The sequence below is a fragment of the Homarus americanus genome, unplaced genomic scaffold (genome assembly GCF_018991925.1).
Source record: "Homarus americanus isolate GMGI-L3 unplaced genomic scaffold, GMGI_Hamer_2.0 scaffold45698, whole genome shotgun sequence".
NCBI classification, from domain to species: domain Eukaryota; kingdom Metazoa; phylum Arthropoda; class Malacostraca; order Decapoda; family Nephropidae; genus Homarus; species Homarus americanus.
Window position 1 is genome coordinate 10781466 of NW_024735554.1, and position 23710 is coordinate 10805175.

The 23710-nt window shown below is 41.3% G+C and overlaps 1 protein-coding gene across 1 annotated transcript in view; it reads left to right on the forward strand.

The window, feature by feature from the left end:
* Nucleotides 1-23710, forward strand: part of LOC121871511 — an 82435-nt gene that overhangs the window by 21357 nt on the left and 37368 nt on the right. The window contains exon 2 of the mRNA XM_042373920.1: nt 7483-9148. Within this exon, the coding sequence (XP_042229854.1) occupies nt 8898-9148 (251 nt within the window). The 5' untranslated portion in view covers nt 7483-8897. The remainder of the gene's footprint in view (nt 1-7482; nt 9149-23710) is intronic.

A 23710-nucleotide genomic window follows, 5' to 3' on the forward strand; every position in this document is an offset into this window, starting at 1 on the left:
TAATAATTTAAAGACAAGGGCCACCAGATGTATGATAACCTTCGGACCATAGATGCAAGACGTCCACTAGAGGGTGCCAGGGGTATGATAATATGCGGTGGTTGTCAATAAAATTTGGGGGAATACAGAGATACAATAATCTTCAGAAGTTGCTCTAAGTACTGTAATCTTAAGGGTTGGGATAATAAATTTAGGATGATAGCAAAAGTACAATAATCTTAAGATAATGGCAGAGGGGTAATTATCTTGAGAGGTAATTATATATTTACAGTAATTATGGGCGGTAATTAATAGTCTTCAAGCATTTTTACTAACTAATTGTAGGTATTAGTAAACATGCTAAATAAGTATTTGTTATCAACATATTATAAAAACAGTACAGTATACAGTGGTGCTGACAACCAATGACTAAATGTTCACCGTTTCCACCTCACCTGTTCTCTCTCCCATAAGATTTTTTTAGAATGAATTTCACTTCATTATTGAACGATTAAAATAATTAAACACACAGTATCACTTCTAAGAAAAAAAAGACAGATTTCGCCCAAAAGATTCCTCTTCAGTGTTCCATGTCCCTTTTTGACAATTTATTTGAAACATTTTGATTATCTTTAAAAATTTCGGTGTACTCATTATATAACATTAGCTTTGAGGGAGACAAGGTGTATAATATGACGATAATGCCAGATGATGCCAGAGTTAGTATAATAATCCTGAACACTGATGCTCCCAGATGATGCCAGAGTTAGTATAATAATCCTGAACACTGATAATGCCTGATGATGACAGAGTTAGTATAATAATCCTGAACACTGATAATGCCTGATGATGCCAGAGTTAGTATAATAATCCTGAACACTGATGCTCCCAGATGATGCCAGAGTTAGTATAATAATCCTGAACACTGATTTTACCAGATGATGCCAGAGTTAGTATAATAATCCTGAACACTGATAATGCCTGATGATGCCAGAGTTAGTATAATAATCCTGAACACTGATAATACCAGATGATGACAGAGTTAGTATAATAATCCTGAACACTGATGCTCCCAGATGATGCCAGAGTTAGTATAATAATCCTGAACACTGATAAATACCAGATGATGCCAGAGTTAGTATAATAATCCTGAACACTGATAATACCAGATGATGCCAGAGTTAGTATAATAATCCTGAACACTGATAATACCAGATGATGACAGAGTTAGTATAATAATCCTGAACACTGATAATACCAGATGATGACAGAGTTAGTATAATAATCCTGAACACTGATTTTACCAGATGATGCCAGAGTTAGTATAATAATCCTGAACACTGATTTTACCAGATATAAACTAACAAACGTTGGACCGGGAAATACCAAAAGAACACAGGTTATCAGAGGTAAAAACAACAACAAATACGGGACCAGAAGGCTCAAGAGATACAAGTAAGAGAACTGCCAGAGGGAAATTAATAAACTTGGGAATAGCGGACGCCAAAGGTATACCATAATTCAGGCCAATTAGACCACCAAACGTACAATAACCTCGGGATTGGTGCCACTCGACCCCGTATGTTCTGATGAGCGAGCAATATTACCCAGTGTCTCTAATGCGTTTGTTGACAACGTATGTTCCGTGAGGTGTAGGGCGACAGTGTGTGTGTATAGGGTGTGGGGCAGGGGGAGAAGGGGTTAGGGGTAGAAATAGGGTGTAGGAAGGGAGAGTTGGGTAGAAAGGGGGTGTAGAGGTATAAAGGGGGTGTAGGGAAAGGGAGGGGGAGGAGGGAGGGGGTGTAGGGACTGGGAGGGGGTGTAGGGGTGTGAGTGTGTTATATATATGTGTGAGTGTTGTAAAATATATATATGTGTGTGTGTGTGTGTGTGTGTGTGTGTGTGTGTGTATGGCGTGAGTGGTGTTTGTGTGCATTGTTGGGAATGTGTTTATTCTTATGAATGATTAGGTGAAATAGTGAGGACTCTCTCTCTCTCTCTCTCTCTCTCTCTCTCTCTCTCTCTCTCTCTCTCTCTCTCTCTCTCTCTCCCCACTCCTCCAGTACCTCTTAGAACAAAAACAATCAAGCTTGGAACATCGAGCAACGAGTAAACAAACTTACTGCCAGACGTACGAGCCAGTCAGCTGTCCAACTGCTGATTACTCCCACGTGTGTTTGTTGTGGTTTTGTGTTATAATCCATTACTTAACCTGTTGGCCAATGTTATATACAGGTTGATATTCGACTTAGAGTATTCTGTTTACTTCTGTGGGTTGGGTAATGAGAGGAAGAGAAGGAAGGAGGAATACATCTAAGGAGGTAAAGATTTGAGTAGATAGATAAATATTTGAGCTGATAATATATACGGGCGTGAAACATGGAGGCTGAAGGCAAGAGGGAGGAAGGAGGTTGTTAGTGACGACAGAAATGGTATGTTGGAGAAATGTTTATGTGAGGTGAACAAAAGGAGAAGGAATAAAAAGCAAAGGGTATAAGAGAAGACCAAGGAGAGGAATGAATAAGGTAAAGAAGAATGTTGGGTGGAAGGTGATGGGAATCCAGGAAGCAGCGGTGTGTGTGTGTGTGTGTGTGTGTGTGTGTGTGTGTGTGTGTGTGTGTGTGTGTGTGTGTGTGTGTGTGTGTGTGTGTGTGTGTGTGTGTGTGTGTGTGTGTGTGTGTGTGTGTGTGTGTGTGTGTGTGTGTGTGTGTGTGAACCTTCAAGGGTGAAAAAAATATACAAGTGAATAAAATTATACTCACATGCCAATTTTGTATATGTATTAATTATTCGTTGAGTTATTTATTATTCAACAATGAGTTTCCTCGAAATTGAATTATATAAATAGAATCAACATTATAATAAATACAAAAACGTCATATAGCAAGACGCAAAATTATGTGCGATAAATACGAGTAGCCCAAAAAAAAAATATTGAACCACAAAAACACCGCTTGGCAACTTTCCTCTCGTAACTCAACACAAACAGAAAAACATCGTAAATATCTCTCTCTCTCTCTCTCTCTCCACACATAAATCTGGACATATACAAAAAAAAATATTCAAAAAGATAATAAAATAGAACAGAGACGAAACTCAGTAGGGCGTTAAGAGGACTCAGAGAAACATGACCTAAAGAATACTGTCTGACGCTTGATGTGGTGGAACAAGAGTGAGATGTACTTGACCCTCCTCCTTCACCCCCCTCCCCACACACACTTCCCTCCCTTGCCCCCCTCTCCCTCCCTCATTCCTCCATCACTTTCTCTCCTTTCATCCTCTCTTTCGCTTCCTCCCTCCTTACCTCTTCCCTCCTCTTCCCTCCCTCCCTTCCTCTCCCCTTGCCTCCCACCTTCTTCCCCTTCCTCCCTCCTCCTTTCTTTCCTCGCGGTGCATTACAACCACCCTCTTCTTCTCCTCTTGTCTCTTCCTTTCCCCTTCCTCCTCCCCTGCCTCCCCCACCCCTTTCATCCCTACAACTTTTCCCCGCTCTCTTCTCTCCCACCTCTCCCTCCTTCCCCTGCCCCTTCTCCTTTCCTGTCCCCTTCCTCCTATTCCGTCTTCCTTCCCTTATCCCTCTTCCCTCCTCCTTCAGTTCTCATACTCCTTCTATTCTGTTCTTTCACCCCTCACCTTCCCTTCCTCCCTCTACCTCTCCCCCTCGCCCTGATTCTCCCCTTTCTTCCCTCTCCTTTCCTCTTCTCCAGCCCATCTTCCTCTTCTCTTACTTATCTTACTCTCTTTACTTTCCTTCCTATTCTCTCACTTCTCACTTCCTTCTCCCCCATCATTGTTTTTTCTCTCTTCTTCCTCTTCGCCTTCTTGTTTGTCTCTCTCTCTCTCTCTCTCTCTCCTTAAATATCCCCATCACCCCTCTAACCCCTTTCCTTCTCTCCTCTATCTTACACCTACCCACCCCTTTCCATCCCTCTCACTTCCTCCCCCTCTACCTTCCCTTCCAGTTCTTCCTCTCATCCCCTCTCACTTCTCACCCCTTATTTTACTTCTCCTATTCCTCTCTACCTCCTCTCCCTATCCCACCTCTTACCTCCCTTCCACCATTCCATCCCTCCCATTCCCTCCCATCTCATCCTCACTTCCCACACCCCTCCCCTCCATCTGCAACCCTCACTCCTCCCTTCCCTCCTAGCCCCCCCCACTCTTCCACCTTCCCCTCTCCCATCTACCTCCCTCTCCCTCACCCCTGCCCGTCCTACCACTCAGCTCACCACAGTAAAACAATCACCAACAACAGTCACACAACATCTTTGTCAACTACGACTCCTGGTGACTCAGGTAGAAAGACGATCGCTTTGAGTCCCTGATCCTGGGGAGGCGAGTCTCTCTCTCTCTCTCTCTCTCTCTCTCTCTCTCTAAGGAAGATCAATACAGGTGAGTTCAAGAGCACACGCCCATGATGAAAATTATGGCATATATTACCATCAGAATTCTCTATAACCCCCCCAAAAAAAGTTTACGAATTTTCGGAGTTAACTTTTTTTCGCGTAATTTTAAAGTTATGGGAACATTAAGTCACTTTTATTTGGGTTTTTTTAATTAGTTTTGTAATCTCTTTTAGGCTGGTTCTGCGTTTTGGGTTTTTTCATAATGAGAATTTATTAGTAGAAAATATCTGTATTTTTAGAATATTTTTTGGGAGTGTTTTCTTATTTTTTTCTATTGTTTTTCACTTAGTGTTTTTTTCTCTCTCTTTATTAAATTAAACTTTACTTTTATTTATCAGATGATCTTTCATATTTTATTTTATCTAGGACTAAAAAACAAATATTAAAAAAAGATTTATATAATCCCGGATGATTTTTTTTTATTTATTATTATTGTTTTAATTATTTTTCTTTTTACATATTTTCTTTATACTATCACCCCTTTTAATTTATTAAATTAAAAGACTTAATAAAACAATCCCGGAAGAGATTTAGTTTTATTTATTATCCCGGATTATTTTTCTTTTTTATTCATATTTTCTAATATATTTTTACCTCACCCCTCACATATTTTCTTTATACTATCACCCCTCACAGCCCACCACCCCCACCCACTTACACCCCCTCCCCACCCCTCCCCACCCAAAAAAATCCTTTATTTCCATCAGCTGAAATTATTGATCAAGAACCACAAATTTATTTCCTTAATAAATTTTACAAAGAATCCGTTTTGTTCATAGGATATGAGAGCAAATATATAGTAGAGTTTGTATTATAGTTCTTATTTAATGTCAGGTCTCCAAGGTTAGAGATATCTCAAAATAAGAGAGATAAATGAGAGAGAATTTATCGTAGGAGAGAAATATGTTTGTGAATTCTTATCCCGTTGGTATTCTAAATCTGGTTGTGTATGTGGTTAACGGAGTGTGGGTTTATATATATATCTCTCTCTCTCTCTCTCTCTCTGTCTCTTTTCCCTTCTCTTCCTCTCTCTTTCTTACCTCACATCCATCACAACTCGGAGATAAGACACTAGGGAGCGGAGGGGAGGGTGGGGAGACAGGGGGAGGGAGGGAAAAGAGTTCAGACATCGCCAAGAAATATAAGAACTGCTGCTTGGCTGATATAAACCAAACTTGCTCTCCGTATCTCTGGCCAGGTTCTTCCTGAGGTCATGTTCAGTAATCTCCCCCATAAATTGGAGAGAGAGAGACCCCCCTCCCCTCTTCCTAGCTTATTTTACCTGACGACTAAACTCACCAATGTTACCTGGCGGAGGGAGGGGAGGTTTGGTTTGTTTAGGTCAGGTCAGGTCAGGTCAGGTTGCGTTGAGTTAGGTTAGGTTAGGTTAGGTTAGGTTAGAACTGACGCACTCGTTATAATGGTATTAAAATAGTGGTCAAATAGCCGTGACACTCGACTATAAGTGGATGATATTTCTTTTAATTCATATTTTATAAAAATCTTGAACGAGTTTATGCTGTGAGGATTAATATTTTCTGTTATGTCTTAAGTGGTAGTAACTCTCGACAGGAGCTGCCATGCACAGGCCAACCGACCTATTGCAGACTCTTTATTTTCTTATGTTCTAATGTAATCATTTACGTGTGTTAGTTGATAAAAAAAATACAAAACAAAATTAACTTCGTATCGTTGTTTAAGTGAGACAGTCTGTTCCTACCTAATATCACCAGTCACTTTTATAAATAACTGTACCGTACCTTCAATGAGACAGTCACAAATATTTTTTACGTCAACAGGTACGTCTAAAATTAATAATATATCTTGAGACAGTCACCTGCGTCCTCACAAACACCAGTTAAAAGTAATTGTACCATAGTTCTTTCTTATAACAGTCAGTTGCGTGCACACATAACCAATTTCGTTAACATATGTAACTTGCACTTAAGGCAGCCACTTGGGTTCACACACCACCAGGCAGGAGGGATGATAGATACCTCACGTGTCTCAGAACCACCTGGGCCCTGGCGCAAACACCTGCTCCAGATGGTGTAATTTGTACCTAATTTGTGCCTTCACACCTTGAGCGTCCTAGTGTGTTATGTAGGTCGCACCGTCCTTTACTGTGTGTGTGTGTGTGTGTGTGTGTGAACCTTCGGGGTGTTAAGTGACTCCGTGTAATAGAAGAGTTCCCGAAGGTCGGAGAAATTATGTTGCCACGTATAATTTATGAGGTCTCTCTCTCTCTCTCTCTCTCTCTCTCTCTCTCTCTCTCTCTCTCTCTCTCTCTCTCTAGATTATTAACTCCTTCCCTTTTTAATTTTCTTTCTCCTTTCTAGAATTCCTTCCTTCTTCCCTATCTCTCTCCGACCTTTGCATCCTTCACCAATTTCCTCCCTCCCTTCTCCTCCCCTCCTCCTCCCTCCCTCCCTCCTCCCTCCCTCCCCTCCCTCCCTCCCCTCCTCCCTCTCCCCCCCCCACCTCCTCCCTATCCCACCACCACCACCATCCATCACACAACCTGCAGATAAGTGAAAGGACACAATTATCCTTCACCCTTCCTCAACTTCCTCTCCTCCATTCCACCTCCCCTCTTTCCTCATCTCCCCCTACGCCCTTCTCCCCTCTCCTGGCCTCCCACCCCCCTTTCCTCACCTTCCCCTTCCTCCCTTCCACCCACCCTCTTTCCCCCCTTCCCCCTCTTCCCAGCACAGAAGCCTTAAAGGGACCACGACAAAATTTCACCAGCCTTCATCCTCCCTAAAATGAATGACTCGCCTCCACCCCTAATTATAACACTTCCTTCATACAGCCAAGTGTACCCGAGTCCTTCTACACGAACCTGATTCACTCCCTCCTGTGGCTTAGGTCGGATATTTTTTATTCTAATACAGTAGAGTGTACAGGAATCAGTCTACGGTAACTTCCTGTACCTTTAAACATACTACAGTAACACAGTAACGTCGCCAGTCTTCTTCTTCTAAAATTTCTTAACTTTTCAGAAATTTTTAAAGCCATAATTCATGATTATAGAATTTTATGAATTAGAAAAATAAAAGCTGCCACGAATACTTAAAATGTCTTTTATTTCTTTCAGTGTGACATTGACGTATGTAGGAAGCATGACATCACAATCCATCAGTTCATGACATCACTCCTGGTGGTATCGGTCTTAATGACGTTATATCTGCAACTTGATAATGACCATCAACACAACCACATCCGGGATTATGAAGTGACATGAAGTGTTTGTACTATGACCAAGGCTGTGGTGTCATAAGCAAGGCTGTGGTGTCATAAGACTGTGGTGTCATAAGTAACGTACAATAGTGATATAAACTTAAAGCAATATTGAAAGATAAACAGATGGATTCAGACAATTTAAAGAAACACAAAAGGCAGCGATGAATCCTATATGCTCAGTGTGTTGCTCTTGTGTTCTGACGACTCCCGCCACGGACCAAAATTATGTGATGAGATTTTTTTTTCTATAAATATATCTAGGAAAGCATAGAAGTACATTTACTGACTTTTATAATTAACGACAAGATTATATAAGAGTATAGTGGTACTGACTATTTACAAACAACGAAATGGTAGAAAAAATCCTGTTTGGCAAAATATTTATCATAGTTATATAAGTTGGTTGTTTAAGATAAAAGACCAGTTATTCAAGGATTTTATATTACATTTTAGTGGTTGAATATTTGTGATTTTTTTTTTTTGCATTATGATACAAAAGAAAATAGAAACTATATTTATGAAAAGAGAAATATATCTAATATTTTTCCTCAATTAGTCATTACTCATTTTGTTTCATTTTAATTATTTACTGAAAGACGAAATTAAAGTGTGAAGAAATACTGTAATTATGACAACCTTAATGACGACTTCATTATTAAAAGCAACAAAATTACAGGAAATGGCGGGTGATTAGAAAATATATTTGAAAAGTAACAAATTTATTGAAAACGAAAGATATTGTAGGAGTGAAAAGTTTAATTTAAAATCCAACCAAAAAACAAACAATATTTAATTAATAAAATATAAGAATTCACGACCGTAAGATAAAAACAATTAACAATGAACAATTAACAAGAACCAAAACAAAGAGCATAAAACAAAACAAAAACAAAAAGACAAAATCCCACGCAAATTCAAATAGCTTACGAGTACATAAGCTACTGATACATATAGTTCTAACTAATTTTAACGGTCACTAACGGAATTTAACGAGCATGGACTCAAAAAATCGTTGGTTCAGCGGGTAGAAAAAAAAATCATGTAAGAGAAAGAGTAAACCAACACAAATTCAAATAGCTTTCAAACCCATAAACAACTGGTTGATACATTTTTAACGAATTTTAACCCCAAATAACGAATTTCAACAGCCATAACGAATTCCAACGGTAATTAACGAATTCCAACGGCAATTAACGAATTTCTACAATCATTAACGAGGTCCAACAACCATTAACGAACTCCAACGGCTATAAACGGACTTTGACGAGCATGAATCTCAAAGGACAACAGAACCAATTGGGGTCAGCGATCAATGCACCCAGGTCAAGGGGGCGGACCAACACCAACGTGATCACCAACACCATCGACAGGAGGAGGTCCAGGAGTCTTACGAATAAGCATATGGAAGGCCGAGGATCCAAGGCGCCGGGGTACACCAGCCCGAGTGACGCCTTCGTGAACACTAAGAACGCCATGAAGACCGCGATGACCAAGAAACAACGGAGCAAAAGTAGCGACAGGTTAGTGAATCTTCTGCTTCATGAAATGGTATTTTCATCTTTTTTATCGTTGATTTAGATTTATGTATATACTCTCATGACTTATAGCCTTTCTCCAGTAGATTTATCTCTTTTCCTTCTCTCTTTTCCTATTTCTCTTATTCCTTCCATCTACTGCTCCTCCTCTCTGTAACAGATTTCACCAATATCTGCCCCCATTACAGCTCGTACACTTAAGTTATAGTCTCCTATAAACTGTATAATCCTGTGCAGCTGAGCAATCGAGTGGAAACTATACCAGTTGAGTCACGCAGCCACCAGACGAAGTGTTATGTATTTCACTGCAAAATTCCTGCCATCATAGGAGAATGGTGGACGCTACCATAATGTTTTTAATCTTGTCCCGTGAATACAAAACCATTTTAGGTCGTTCTTGGTTTAGGATGATCCTTTATATATATATATATATATATATATATATATATATATATATATATATATATATATATATATAATATATATATATATATATATATATATATATATATATATATATATATATATATTATATATATATATATACATATATAATTTACTGCTACATGGTTCAGAGTTTTCCATTTGGAGTCAATTAATCGACAAAAAAATCGTTTCAAGATACAAGTAATATAAAGAACAAATTTCACATCATTATACAATTTTTATAACATTTTAGCAACATTCTCAGCTTACGATGTCTAAGAGTAACTGAACACTAAATATCTAAACCAGGACTAAACCAAATGAAAATACTACATACATGAAATACCAACGACTAAATCCAGTGATGATTTCCAGCGCCATCTATGAGTCATACGGCGAGATAATCCTCGGTGTTGACAATACGAGGGAAATTATGTTATTACTGTTGATGTCTGATACATATTTCACAAAGTGCAAGGCTTTTTCGCGTCTATTTTTCACAGGCTTTAAGAGAAGTTGGGAAAATCATGACCTATACCTGTGACCTTGACCTATATCTGTGACCTTGACCTATACTGAGACTTTGACTATACCTGAGACCTTGACCTATACCTGTGACCCTATACCTGTGACCTTGAACTATACCTGTGACTTTGACCTATACCTGTGACCTTGACCTATACCTGAGACCTTGACCTATACCTGCTTGACCTATACACCTTGACCTTGACCTATACCCGTGATCTTGACCTATACCTGTGACCTTGACCTATACCTGAGACCTTGACCTATACCTGTGACCTTGACCTATACCTGTGACCTTGACCTATACCCGTGATCTTGACCTATACCTGTGACCTTGACCTATACCTGTGACCTTGACCTATACCTGTGACTTTGACCTATACCTGTGACCTTGACCTATACCTGAGACCTTGACCTATACCTGTGACCCATACCTGTGACCTTGACCTATACCCGTGATCTTGACCTATACCTGTGACCTTGACCTATACCCGTGATCTTGACCTATACCTGTGACCTTGACTATCTGTGATCTTGACCTATACCCGTGATCTTGACCTACCTGTGACCTTGACCTATACCTGTGACCTTGACCTATACCTGTGACCTTGACCTATACCGGTGACCTTGACCTATACCTGTGACCTTGACTATACCTGTGATCTTGACTATACCTGTGACCTTAACCTATACCTGTGATCTTGACCTATACCTGTGATCTTAACCTATACCCGTGATCTTGACCTATACGTGATCTTGACCTATACCTGTGATCTTGACCTATACCTGTGACATTAACCTATACCTGTGATCTTGACCTATACCCGTGACCTTGACCTATACCCGTGACCTTGACCTATACCTGTGACCTTGACCTATACCTGTGATCTTGACCTACCTGTGATCTTGACCTATACCTGTGATCTTGACCTATACTGTGATCTTGACCTATACCCTGTGATCTTGACCTATACCTGTGACTAACCTATACCTGTGACCTTGACCTATACCTGTGACCTTGACCTATACCTGTGACCTTGACCTATACCTGTGACCTTGACCTCTACCTGTGACCTTAACCTATACCTGTGACCATACCTGTGACCTTGGCCTATACCTGTGACCTTGACCTATACCTGTGACCTTGACCTATACCTGAGCACTGACCTATACCTGTGACCTTGACCTATACCTGAGACCTTGACCTATACCTGCTTGACCTATACCTGTGACCTATACCTGTGACCTTGACCCTCATACCTGTGACTTGACCTATACCCGTGATCTTGACCTATACCCGTGATCTTGACCTATACCCGTGATCTTGACTATACCCGTGATCTTGACCTATACCCGTGACCTTGACCTATATCTGTGACCTTGACCTATACCTGTGACCTTGACCTATACTGATCTTAACCTCTACCGTGATCTTGACCTATACCTGTGACCTTGACTACACTGAGACCTTGACCTATACCTGTGACCTTGACCTATACCTGAGACCTTGACCTATACCTGTGACCTATACCTGTGACCTATACCTGTGACCTTGACCTATACCTGTGACCTTGACCTATACCCGTGATCTTGACCTATACCCGTAATCTTGACCTGCAAGTCTTGACTATACCCGTGATCTTGACCTATACCCGTGACCTTGACCTATACCTGTGACATTAACCTATACCTGTGATCTTGACCTATACCTGTGATCTTAACCTATACCGTGATCTTGACCTATACCTGTGATCGGCTATACCTGTGATCTTGACCTACCTGTATTAACCTATACGTGATCTTGACCTATACCTGTGACCTTAACCTATACCTGTATGACCTATACCTGTGACCTTGACCTATACCTGTGATCTTGACCTACGATGACCTATACCTGTGACCTTGACTATACCTGTGACCTTAACCTATACCTGTGACTGACCTATACCCTGTGACCTTTACAATCCGTGATCTTGACCTATACCCGATCTTGACCTATACCTGTGACATTATACCTGTGATCTTGACTACCTGTGATCTTAACCTATACCGTGATCTTGACCTATACCTGTGATCTTGACCTACCTGTGATCTTGACCTATACCTGATCTTAACCTATACCTTGATCTTGACTACACCTGACCTTGACCTATACCTGTGACCTTGACCTATCCTGTGACCTTAACTTGCCACTGTGACCTTACCTGCCTGTGACCTTGACCTATACCGATCTTATCTCCACCTGTGACCTTGACCTATACCTGTGATCTTGTCCCACTGTACCTTGACCTATACCTGTGACCTTGACCTATACCTGTGATCTTGACCTATACCTGTGACCTTGACTATACCTGTGATCTTGACCTACACCTGTGACCTTGACCTATACCTGTGACCTCGACCTACACCTGGACTTTGACCTATACCCCGGCCTATACCTGTGACCTTGACCTATACCCGTGATCTTACCTACTGTGATCTTGACCTATACCACTGACCTTGACCTACACCTGTGACCTTGACCTATACTGTGACCTTGACCTACACCCGTGATCTTGACCTATACCTGTGACCTTGACCTATACCTGTGACCTTGACCTATACCCGTGACCTTAGCCTATACCTGTGACCTTGACTATACCGTGACCTTGACCTATACCTGGTCATTTCTCTGTGACCTTATCTCACCTGTGATCTTGACCTACACCTGTGACCCTGACCTATACCCTTGATCTTGACCTATACTGTGATCTTGACCTATACCTGACCTCGACCTACACCTGTGACCTTGACCTATACCTGTGACCTGACCTATACCGTGACCTTGACCTATACCCGTGATCTTGACCTATACCTGTGACCTTGACCTACACCTGTGACCTTGACCTATACCTGTGATCTTGACCTTTATCAGTAAGTTCGACCTTGAAGACAATCACTTTTATCAAGATTGTAATTATTTCACCCGGCATTTACCTTCTTATTATACCGAATTAAATCATTTTTCATTTTTTATTTTTAGGAAACATACATTCATACATACATTCATACATACATACATACATACATACATACATACATACATACATACGGCTCACAAAACCTTCTGCCATCACTGTGAGGAAATATCTCCCTTTAAACACTCGTTAGGGAATGTAACATAAGAGTCATTGATTTATCTGATGTTTCTTCCCCCATCGTCTTGTTGAAGTACAGGCTAGAAGAACGTCTCTCTCTCTCTCTCTCTCTCTCTCTCTCTCTCTCTCTCTCTCTCTCTCTCTCTCTCTCTCTCTCTCTCTCTCTGATTTCTATCATCCACAAGTACAGGTCCATTCAGGCCACCCAGCGTACACCAAGGCCAGGAAACGGAGAAAACGAACGTTAATTGCGGCTCAGCGGAAGACAATAATATCTCGTTGATCACCTGAGCCCTGGCGAGAAGTGTTATGACTACTTGCCACCACCCGGTACTGTACACTACATACATGACACACACACACACATACAGTACACACGCATGTCTCTCTCTCTCTCTCTCTCACGCACATACACACGAGCCGTCTAGCCATTGGTTACATTGATTATAAAGATTATGCTATCTACCTCGTTCCTGAAGATGACGATTCTCTTGAAATACACAGACATATAGACACAGACAGACAGACAGACAGACAGATGAATGAACAGACAGACATTTTACTGTACGAGGATATGGCCATAAAAATGAATGATTGAAGAGTAGTCAAAATATCTGATAGATATACCATAATATAGAGATTTATCCTTATAAGATATTTATAGAAATGTGATGAGGTGACTGGCTCTCTGTATACACTGGTAAGTTGAGCACACACACTCATAATGTTGTATTGATTAAACTGACGTAAATCATAGAACTTAATTAGACTAGTTATTACGCAGGGAACATCGTGGGGAGGTTAGATTAGGTTAGGTTAGGTTACGTTACGTTACGTTACATTACGTTACGTTATGTAATGAGGGTAAAGTATGAATTATTAGTTATAGGATTGTAAAGTGAGGAAACTTTGATAGCGTGGCCGATTAGTTATTTTTCTGTTACTATAGATTCATAGGGAATTTTTGAACGCCAATTCTAAGTACAGCTATTTATTAGTTAACTCAATGGCATGGACACATTTAGATCATTATATTTACATTACTAGACAATGACTCTCGTACACAAACATGAAATGGATACACTTCCCACCGTAAGTAACTCACCCCACGGATCGCTCTGACAATGACTCACGTGTGCCTGGAGGCAGCCAGCAACTGGGGAATGTCTGCAGGTACTGCTGAAGAGAGTGGTGCTGGACTCTGTCTCCTGTGGGAGACTCTGCTAGCTGGGGAGGGACGTCTCCCTCCGACCACGACTAGTGACGAGCGTGACTCCTGTCTGCCTCTTAATTGTCCCCATCTCTCTTTGGGAAGGAGCTGTCGGCCCCTTCCCTGTTATACTAATAATGCCGTGGAGCTGCAGGCCCCTTATATTGGAGGTCACAAGCCGGCAGATGACCTCTCATAATTAACACTAAACTGGGTAGGTCTGGACAGCTGTGCTTGCCAAGGTGTGTGTTGCGGGCTGGAGGATAGTCTCTCGAGTTAACACAGTCATGATCGCATGGCGGTGAGAATTCTGGTTCCCTTTGGGTCAGATCTTAATCTCACTTTAATTACGAAGGGTTGGTCAACTTACGAGGGTGTACACACCTGCTCTTCCTGTCACTGTTATATGTGTTGTTCTGGGCTGTAAGCTATGGTCTGATAAACAATCACTACAGTTTTTTACTTTACGTTACATTAAAATTAGTATGGGTTAAGCCAGGTTAGTTTTAGCATGGGTTGCATTAGGTTAGGTTATTTTTTGTATAGGTTAGATTAGGTTCGGTTTAGATTAGAATAGGCTAGGTTAGGTTAGGTTATGTTAGAATAGGCTAGGTCTTATTGGAATAGGCTAGGTTAGGTTATATTAGAATAGGCTAGGTTATATTAGAATAGGCTAGGTTAGGTTATATTAGAATAGGCTAGGTTATATTAGAATAGGCTAGGTTAGGTTATATTAGAATAGGCTAGGTTAGGTTATATTAGAATAGGCTAGGTTAGGTTATATTAGAATAGGCTAGGTTATACTAGAATAGGCTAGGTTAGGTTAGATTAGAATAGGCTATGTTAGGGTAGATTTAATATGGCTTAGGTTAGGTTAATTTATTCAGGTCAATTACTCTATTATTCAAAGCACCTCTAATGTATACAGCCGTATTATTCACACCAGGTTGGTAGTGAGGATAACCTGGAGAGAGACACAACATGAAGGAGAGTAACAGTGAGGGAGAGTAAGGGAGGATATACTAGCCAGGGAGTGAGAGAGATAGAGTGAGTGGAGGAGAGTTATGGGATCTTAGTATTATACTTAACGTAGTATATAAACCATAATTCCGTGTGTTATACTCTTGGTCACCATCACATACGAGGACAGGTTAGGTTAGGTTAGGTTAGGTTAGGTTAGGACAGGTTAGGTTAGGTTAGGTTAGGTTAGGTTAGGTTAGGTTAGGTTAGGACAGGACAGGACAGATTAGGTTAGGTTAGGTTAGGTTAGGTCTTCCAAGATTAATAAGTGAAAGGTTTCTTGTAAGTAAAGATTCGAGAAACCATTCCATTTATCTTACGACACCAGTATGAAATAACTGAGGTTCCTACTTCAAATATTCCCTCAAATAGAGAAATAAAATCGTATCTAAATGACTCGCGGAAAAGTATTTGAGATTTTACCAAATATGAAACTCAATCTTTCAACCTACGTTCAAGAATAAGGAAAACATATACGAGTTTCTCAGCATCTAGAAACTTGACCTTAAATGCATCTTGAAGGAAGAAATAACTTCACCCAACGTTACCATAGCAACTAGCTGACCAGAGGGTCGATCGTCACTTGTTTGTGTGTTTACCGTCGGTGGTGCAACATGGCGGCGGCGTGTGTGAAACTCGTAAATCGTATCCGCGAGTAGTGGCCCATTCTTATCCTGTTTGTCCGTACTCTCCCCCCCCTCTCTCTCCTCTCTCTCTCTCTCTCTCTCTCTCTCGGAGGTAAAGTACAGGTGAATCAGGTAACATTTAGAGGAATCCCGAAGTGAAGGTTGGGAGAAAAAATAAGATATAAAAAGAAAGAACAACAATAATAGTAAGGAAAGGAAGGCGGAAGAACAAGGAAAACAAAAATAAGAGGAAAAAGAAGGAAAATAACAAGAAGTGAAAGAACATGAACAAGAAAAGGGAAAAGAAAAAGAACGAGAACAAGAAAACAAAGAACAATAACAAGAAACAAAAGAACAATAATAAAAGAGTAAAAGAACATGAACAAGAAGGGAAAAGAAAAAAGAAGGAGAACGATAACAAGAAGAAGAAAAAGAACAATAACAACAAAAACAACACCAAGGAAGAAAATGAAAACTAGAACAAAAGCAAAAAGAACACTTTTATAACACACTACCACCACCATTATCCTACCACCAACATTATCCTACCACCAACATTATCCTACCACCATTATCCTACCACCACCATTATCCTACCACCATTATCCTACCACCACCATTATCCACCACCACCACTACCACCCCATTATCCTACCACCAACATTATCACCACCATTATCCTACCACCACCATTATCCTACCATTATCCTACCACCACCATTATCCACCACCACCACTCACACCACCATTATCCTACCACCATTATCCCACCACCACCATTATCCTACCACCACCACTACCACCACCATTATCCCACCACCATTATCTACCACCACCATTATCCTACTACCACCACCATTATCTACCACCAACATTATCCTACCACCATTTCTACCACCACCATTATCCACCTACCACCACTACTACCACCACCATTATCCTACCACCACCACTACCACTACCACCACCATTATCCTACCACTACCATTATCCTACCACTACCACCACCATTATCCTACCACCACCATTATCCTACCACCACCACCACCACTACCACCACCATTATCCTACCACCACACCACCACTACCACCACCATTATCCTACCACTATCACACCATTATCCTCACCACCACCACTACCACCACCATTATCCTACCACTATCACCTCCATTATCCAACCACCACCACCACCACTACCACCATTATCCTACCACCACCTACCACCACCATTATCCTACCACCACCACTACCACCACCATTATCCTGCCACCACTACCACCACCATTATCCTACCACCACCACCATTATCCTACCACCACCACTACCACCACCATTATCCTACCACCACCACTACCACCACCATTATCCTACCACCACCACCACTACCACCACCATTATCCTACCACCACCACTACCACCATTATCCTACCACCACCACTACCACCATTATCCTACCACCACCACTACCACCACCATTATCCTACCACCACCACTACCACCACCATTGTCCTACCACTATACCACCATTTTTCCTATACCACTATCACCACAATTATCCTACTATCACAATTATCCTACCACCACCACCACTATCACCACCATTATCCTACCATTATCCTACCACCACCATTATCCTACCACTATCACCATTATCCTACTACCACCACTACCACCACCATTATCCTACCACTATCACCACCATTATCCTACTACCACCACTACCACCACCATTATCCTCCACTATCACCACCATTATCCTACCACTACCACCATTATCCTACCACTATCATCACCATTATCCTACCACTACCACCACCATTATCCTACCACTATCACCACCATTATCCTACCACCACCACTATCACCACCATTATCCTGCCACTATCACCACCATTATCCTACCACCACCACTACCACCACCATTATCCTACCACTATCACCACCATTATCCCACCACTATCACCACCATTATCCTACTATCATACACCATTATCCTACCACTACCACCACCATTATCCTACCACTACCACCACCATTATCCTACCACTACCACCACCATTATCCTACCACTACCACCACCATTATCCTACCACTATCATCACCTTATACCACTACCACCACCATTATCACCACTATCACCACCATTATCCTACCACCACCACTATCACCACCATTATCCTACCACTATTACCACCATTATCCTACCACCACTACCACCACCATTATCCTACCACTATCACCACCATTATCCTACCACTATCACCCCTTATCCTACCACTATCACCACCATTATCCTACCACTATATTACCACCCCATTATCCTACCACTACCACCACCATTATCTACCACCACCACCACTACCACCACCATTATCCTACCACCACCACTACCACCACCATTATCCTGCCACCACCGACAAGAACAACTTTATATCCCTAAATAGAGTCCATGACTCAGTGCACTATTACTGGTGAGTTTTATCTCTCTCTCTCTCTCTCTCTCTCTCTCTCTCTCTCTCTCTCTCTCTCTCTCTCTCTCTCTCTCTCTTTCCTGTCTCTCCCTCCCGCCTCTCCTCCCGTCTCTCGCTCTTGCCTAACCTCCCTCCTCTCCTTCCTGTCTCTCCCACCCTGTCTTTTCTTCCGTGTCTCCCTCCCGCCTCCCTCCTGTCTTTTCTTCCCGTGTCTCCCTCCACTCTCCCTCCGTCTCTCGCTCTTGCCTAACCTCCCTCCTCCCTCCTGTCTCTCCACCTGTCTTTTCTTCCCGTTCTCCTCCCGTCTCTCCCTCCGCTTTTTCTTCCTGTCTCTCCTTCCGCCTCTCCTTCCGCCTCTCCCTCCGCCTCTCCTTCCTGTCTCCCCTCCGCCTCTCCTCCCGCCCTCTCCCCTCTCGCCCCGTCTCTCCCTCCCTTCTCCCTCTCGCCTCCCTCCGTTTCTCCTTCGCCTCTCCCTCCCGTTTCTCCTTCTGCCTCTCCCTGTCTCTCCTCTCGCCTCTCCCTCCGCCTCCTCCGCTCTCCTCCCGTCTCTCCCTCTCGTCTCTCCCCGCCTCTCCTCTCTCGTCTCTCCTCCGTCTCTCTCCTCCGCTTCCCCCCGTCTCTCCTCCGCCTCTCCTCTCGTCTCTCCCTCCCGTCTCTCCCTCCGCCTCCTTCCCCCGTCTCTCCCTCCGCCTCTCCTCCCGTCTCTCCCTCCCGTCTCCCTCCCGTCTCTCCCTCCTATCTCTCCATCCTGTGTCTCCTGTGTCTCCCTCTTGTCTCTCACTAATGGATAATATCATTGAGTGTCTCCCAAAGACATATTCACAAGTGAGATGTTGTGTTTTGTCTCGTATCGGGGATCACCTGTGTGTGTGTGTGTGTGTGTGTGTGTGTTATAATTTACGGGGTTAGGTTATGATCATATGGTTTAACATTCTCTATACGTACCTACTCCAACCTACTCACTTTGCCTACTCTTACCCACATGCCTGCCTGCCTGCCTGCCTCCGTCTGCTCCTGCCTGCTCAGCCTGCCCTGCCTGCCTGCTTCTGCCTACCTACCTACCTACCTGCCTGCCTGACTTTTCACTTTAACATAAATCATTACTTCACATATTCTTATTACTTCTAAAATTCAATTACTTTTCAATATCCTATTCCGGTCTTTCGAAAATCCTTTTATTATTATAACGACGAAGGTATAAAATATTGTCAAGACCTCAAGTAATAAATGTGTCACTTCTTATTTCCCGCCTAAAGTGGAAAACCTGCTAACAGTTCCCGCTAACCATAATGGATTTTGAATTTCTTCCCCACCATAATTACTTCCGACCAAAAAATAGCAAAATGGTTTTCGTTCCCTCATAGTTAGAAAATTGGTCCCCAGATTACCTGATGTTTTTGTTGAATATTATAACTTTGGTTTTAATCTACAGCTAAAAAAAGATTCATATTGGAATAAAATATTAAACGTCGGTAATGTCTCCACTGACTGAGTCAAATTTCCCGCCAAAAACAAGAATCTGAAAATGAATCTTAACCAAAGACGAATCAGAGTCTTTTAAGGACTAGATCGAGGTTGAATGTACCTTTCATTACCACAACTCCTTCCTTCTGAAACATAAAATTTTATCATCATCATCACCATATCATACGTACGTGTCTAAATATATCTCGGGTCACATTCACTCACAGGGTAATTCTTTAACACTGCCAGACACTTACTCATATAAGTCTGTAATCACACACACACACACACACAGTCCCACATCTCTCTAGCTCTCCAGGGGAAAGTTTACGTTAACCTCTGTGCCATAATCTTCATCACCCCGAGGCCATTCTCTCCCTCTGTGTCTTACTGAATCCTACCCACCAACTATTCGTGCTGTAACCATGTCATTTAACAAGATTCCTGCTAAAATTCATATCTTCAAGTTTTCTCGCCGAAATTCTCTCTCTTCCCCATCTCCCAAAACTGCAGAAATATCATCAAAGTTACTAATTCAAAGTTTTTCTGCCAGAGCTATCAATTGAAACTTTTATCGTGAAAACTTTTATACTCTTAGCTCTTGTATTTACCATAACTATTAAATGCAAGTATGTCCGCCCAAAATATTAACTTTTAAACTTTTTCTCCAAAACTCTTCGCTCTTAAAATTCTTCTCGAAATTCTTCACTTCCGATCCCCCCCCCCCTACCCTCCAAAGCTCATAACTCCACATGTTGGCTCCTTAACTTCGTCACGCCCAGTTTTACTCTTCAGTCTCGTCACAAACATCATCTTTTCACCTCTAAACTTTTTAAATTACACCTGATATGTTTTTTTTTCCTTGTTAATCTTATCACTCCCAACTTTTATCGACTCTTAAGAGCGATAATGCCACAGTCCACCACAATTTGGATGCCACCTTCACACCAGCACCTCGCCTCTCAACACTAAAACACCGAGTAAATTAAATTTCGAAAGTTTTCCCGCCATAACCTGGACGTCACCTTTGTATTTGTAAACATGTCGGCTATGATAAATACAGAGCTTGGTATGTATAATAATAAAAACCTAAAAATAAAGATAACTGATCCTCCAGTCTTGTTATAAAATATTAGTAAACACAAAATTCCGCTGGGGAAATATGTGAATTAACTCTACGGTCCCGGCCTGCCAGGTTTCATTTACTTTTACCACTTTTTTTTTTATCTTCCTTTCATACAGTTAACACTTCACACACACACACACACACACACACACCCACACACACACACACACACACACACACACACACACACACACACACACACACACACACACACACACACATTAAATGGTTCATATATCCCATTGGTCACTTATATAATACTGAATCTAACGCTTTTTTGTAATACATAACCTGTCAGTGTTATATTTCCTTCAGTACTTTATTACTTGTTTCATTTCATCCCAGTTTAAAACCGAAAAAATGACGACCTGTTAACTCTGCCGCCAGATATAATTGTTTTGTTTACATTTTGCAGCCGCTGTCGTCTGTCTTGCCGGAGGGGCGGGGGGGAGGGGAGAGGGGGGATATTTTTCGTTTATTCTTTTCCGATGAAACTTATTCTTTATGGAAATATCTCCAAACATATTTTATTGTCTCTTAAAATTCTTCTCATATAAATTTATACAACATGTAAAACGTTTTCTAGCAGGTACGTGACATGAATCACTGTGTAGTATAACAATCACCCATATCATACGACCTCATCATCTTCACCTTCATCATCATCATCATCATCATCATCATCATCATCATCATCATCATTATCATTAACAACAACAGTACAAAGCCTACATGAGATATTCCTCAGTAATATTCCATTCTTGAGTTTTTCTACCCATAATTCATGACTTTGTAGTTATCGCCACTCTTGGTCACGGCATCTTCCAACATCAAAGTTTGTGAATAAATCTCCTTAATTTCGAGTCTAGTTTTCTCTCTAAAAGTCAAATCACCTCGCCATTTTTCACACAATGATCTTATCAACGGAGGTAATTTTTCGTCTTAAGGAATTCCTCAAATCACAGCCTCCAAATTTTTTCCCCATAATCATATTATCTCAAAACTTACGAGAATATTTTTAACAACTTTGCATCACACCTGCTGAGATTTTCCGCCATAATCGTATCGCCGAACTCGACTTTTCCCGCCAAAACTCTCATAACTTACACATTTCAAGTTTTCTCGCCTTTACAGAATCAGAAAATTTTATGATGTTATCGCGTTACTTACATGAGGTTTCTTAAGGAAAGTTCCCAAATTGCCTGCGATAAATCTTCCTTCCACAAACATATCGCTTTAAACTTTCCCCACTTTCCAAAAAAGCTAACGTGTCATACCTGTCGAGACTCCACGCCCTAACATCATTAAATTCATTGTTTTACCTCTAAGTAAAACACCTCATACCTAACACCTACAAGTTTTCCCGCCAAAACAACCCCAAACATACTCATATATTTCCCGCCAAAGCAACCCCAAACATACTCATATATTTCCCGCCAAAACAACTCCAAATTTACGTATTTTCATTTTCCCGCAAACACGTGTAACACAACTAGTCTTACAGTACGTTTCCCGCCACATTTACGGTGTACCTAAAGTGGCGCCAACCATAAATAAAACACTCAATAGAAAGTTAAGAAAAAAAACGGGAATTTATGAACCATTATCGTCCCCAACACCCGGCAGGTCCTTGATATATAACGAATGCACTCTAATGTTCTTATTAAATGGTGTGTCAGCCAAGGATAATTCTCTCTCTCTCTCTCTCTCTCTCTCTCTCTCTCTCTCTCTCTCTCCTTTTTATCTTATATACCATTTATCCCTTCATTTCCTATTTCTCTCTTCATTGTTTCTCCTTTAGTCCTTCTGTCTCTCATTTCTCTACCTACATACTTCCCACCTTGCCTCCTCCTCTACTTCTTTTCCAACTTCTCTTCCTCCCTGTTTATTTCCCTACTTCTCACATCTTTTTTATTCGTTTATTCCTATTCCTGTCTTTTTTCAACAACCTTTTTTCTGTCTTCTTCTTCTTCTTCTTCTTCTTCTTCTTCTTCTTCTTCTTCTTCTTCTTCTTCTTCTTCTTCTTTTCTTTACCTTCTTGGCGCCAACCTAAATAAAACACTCTTTCTTCTTCTTCTTCTTCTTCTTCTTTTGAACCTTTTTTTCCCCAACTTTTTCTTCTTTTGATTTTTTTTTCTTTTTCTCTTTTCTTTTATTTTTGAGTGTCTTCCTTTTTTTTCTCTCTTCCTACTCTTCATCTCTCTCTTCTCTCTCTCTCTCCTTTTTACTTATATACTTTCCTTCCTATTCTCTCTTCTTTATCTCCTTTTCTCTACTCCTTCCTTGCCTCCTCCTCTCTCTTCCCACATTTCCCCACTCTCTTTCTCCTTCTCTTCCTTCTTTTCTCCTCCTCTTCCTCCTTCCCTCCTCTTATCACTCCCTTCCTTCTTCCTCACCTATGATCTCCTCCTTCCTTCCAACCTCCTCATTCTCCCTCCTTCCCTGCCTCCTTCCTCAGCACCACTAACATACACACAACAACAAGAGCGTATGGGACAATGGCCCCTTTCATTACAATACAGACTGGAAAACCAACTTTAC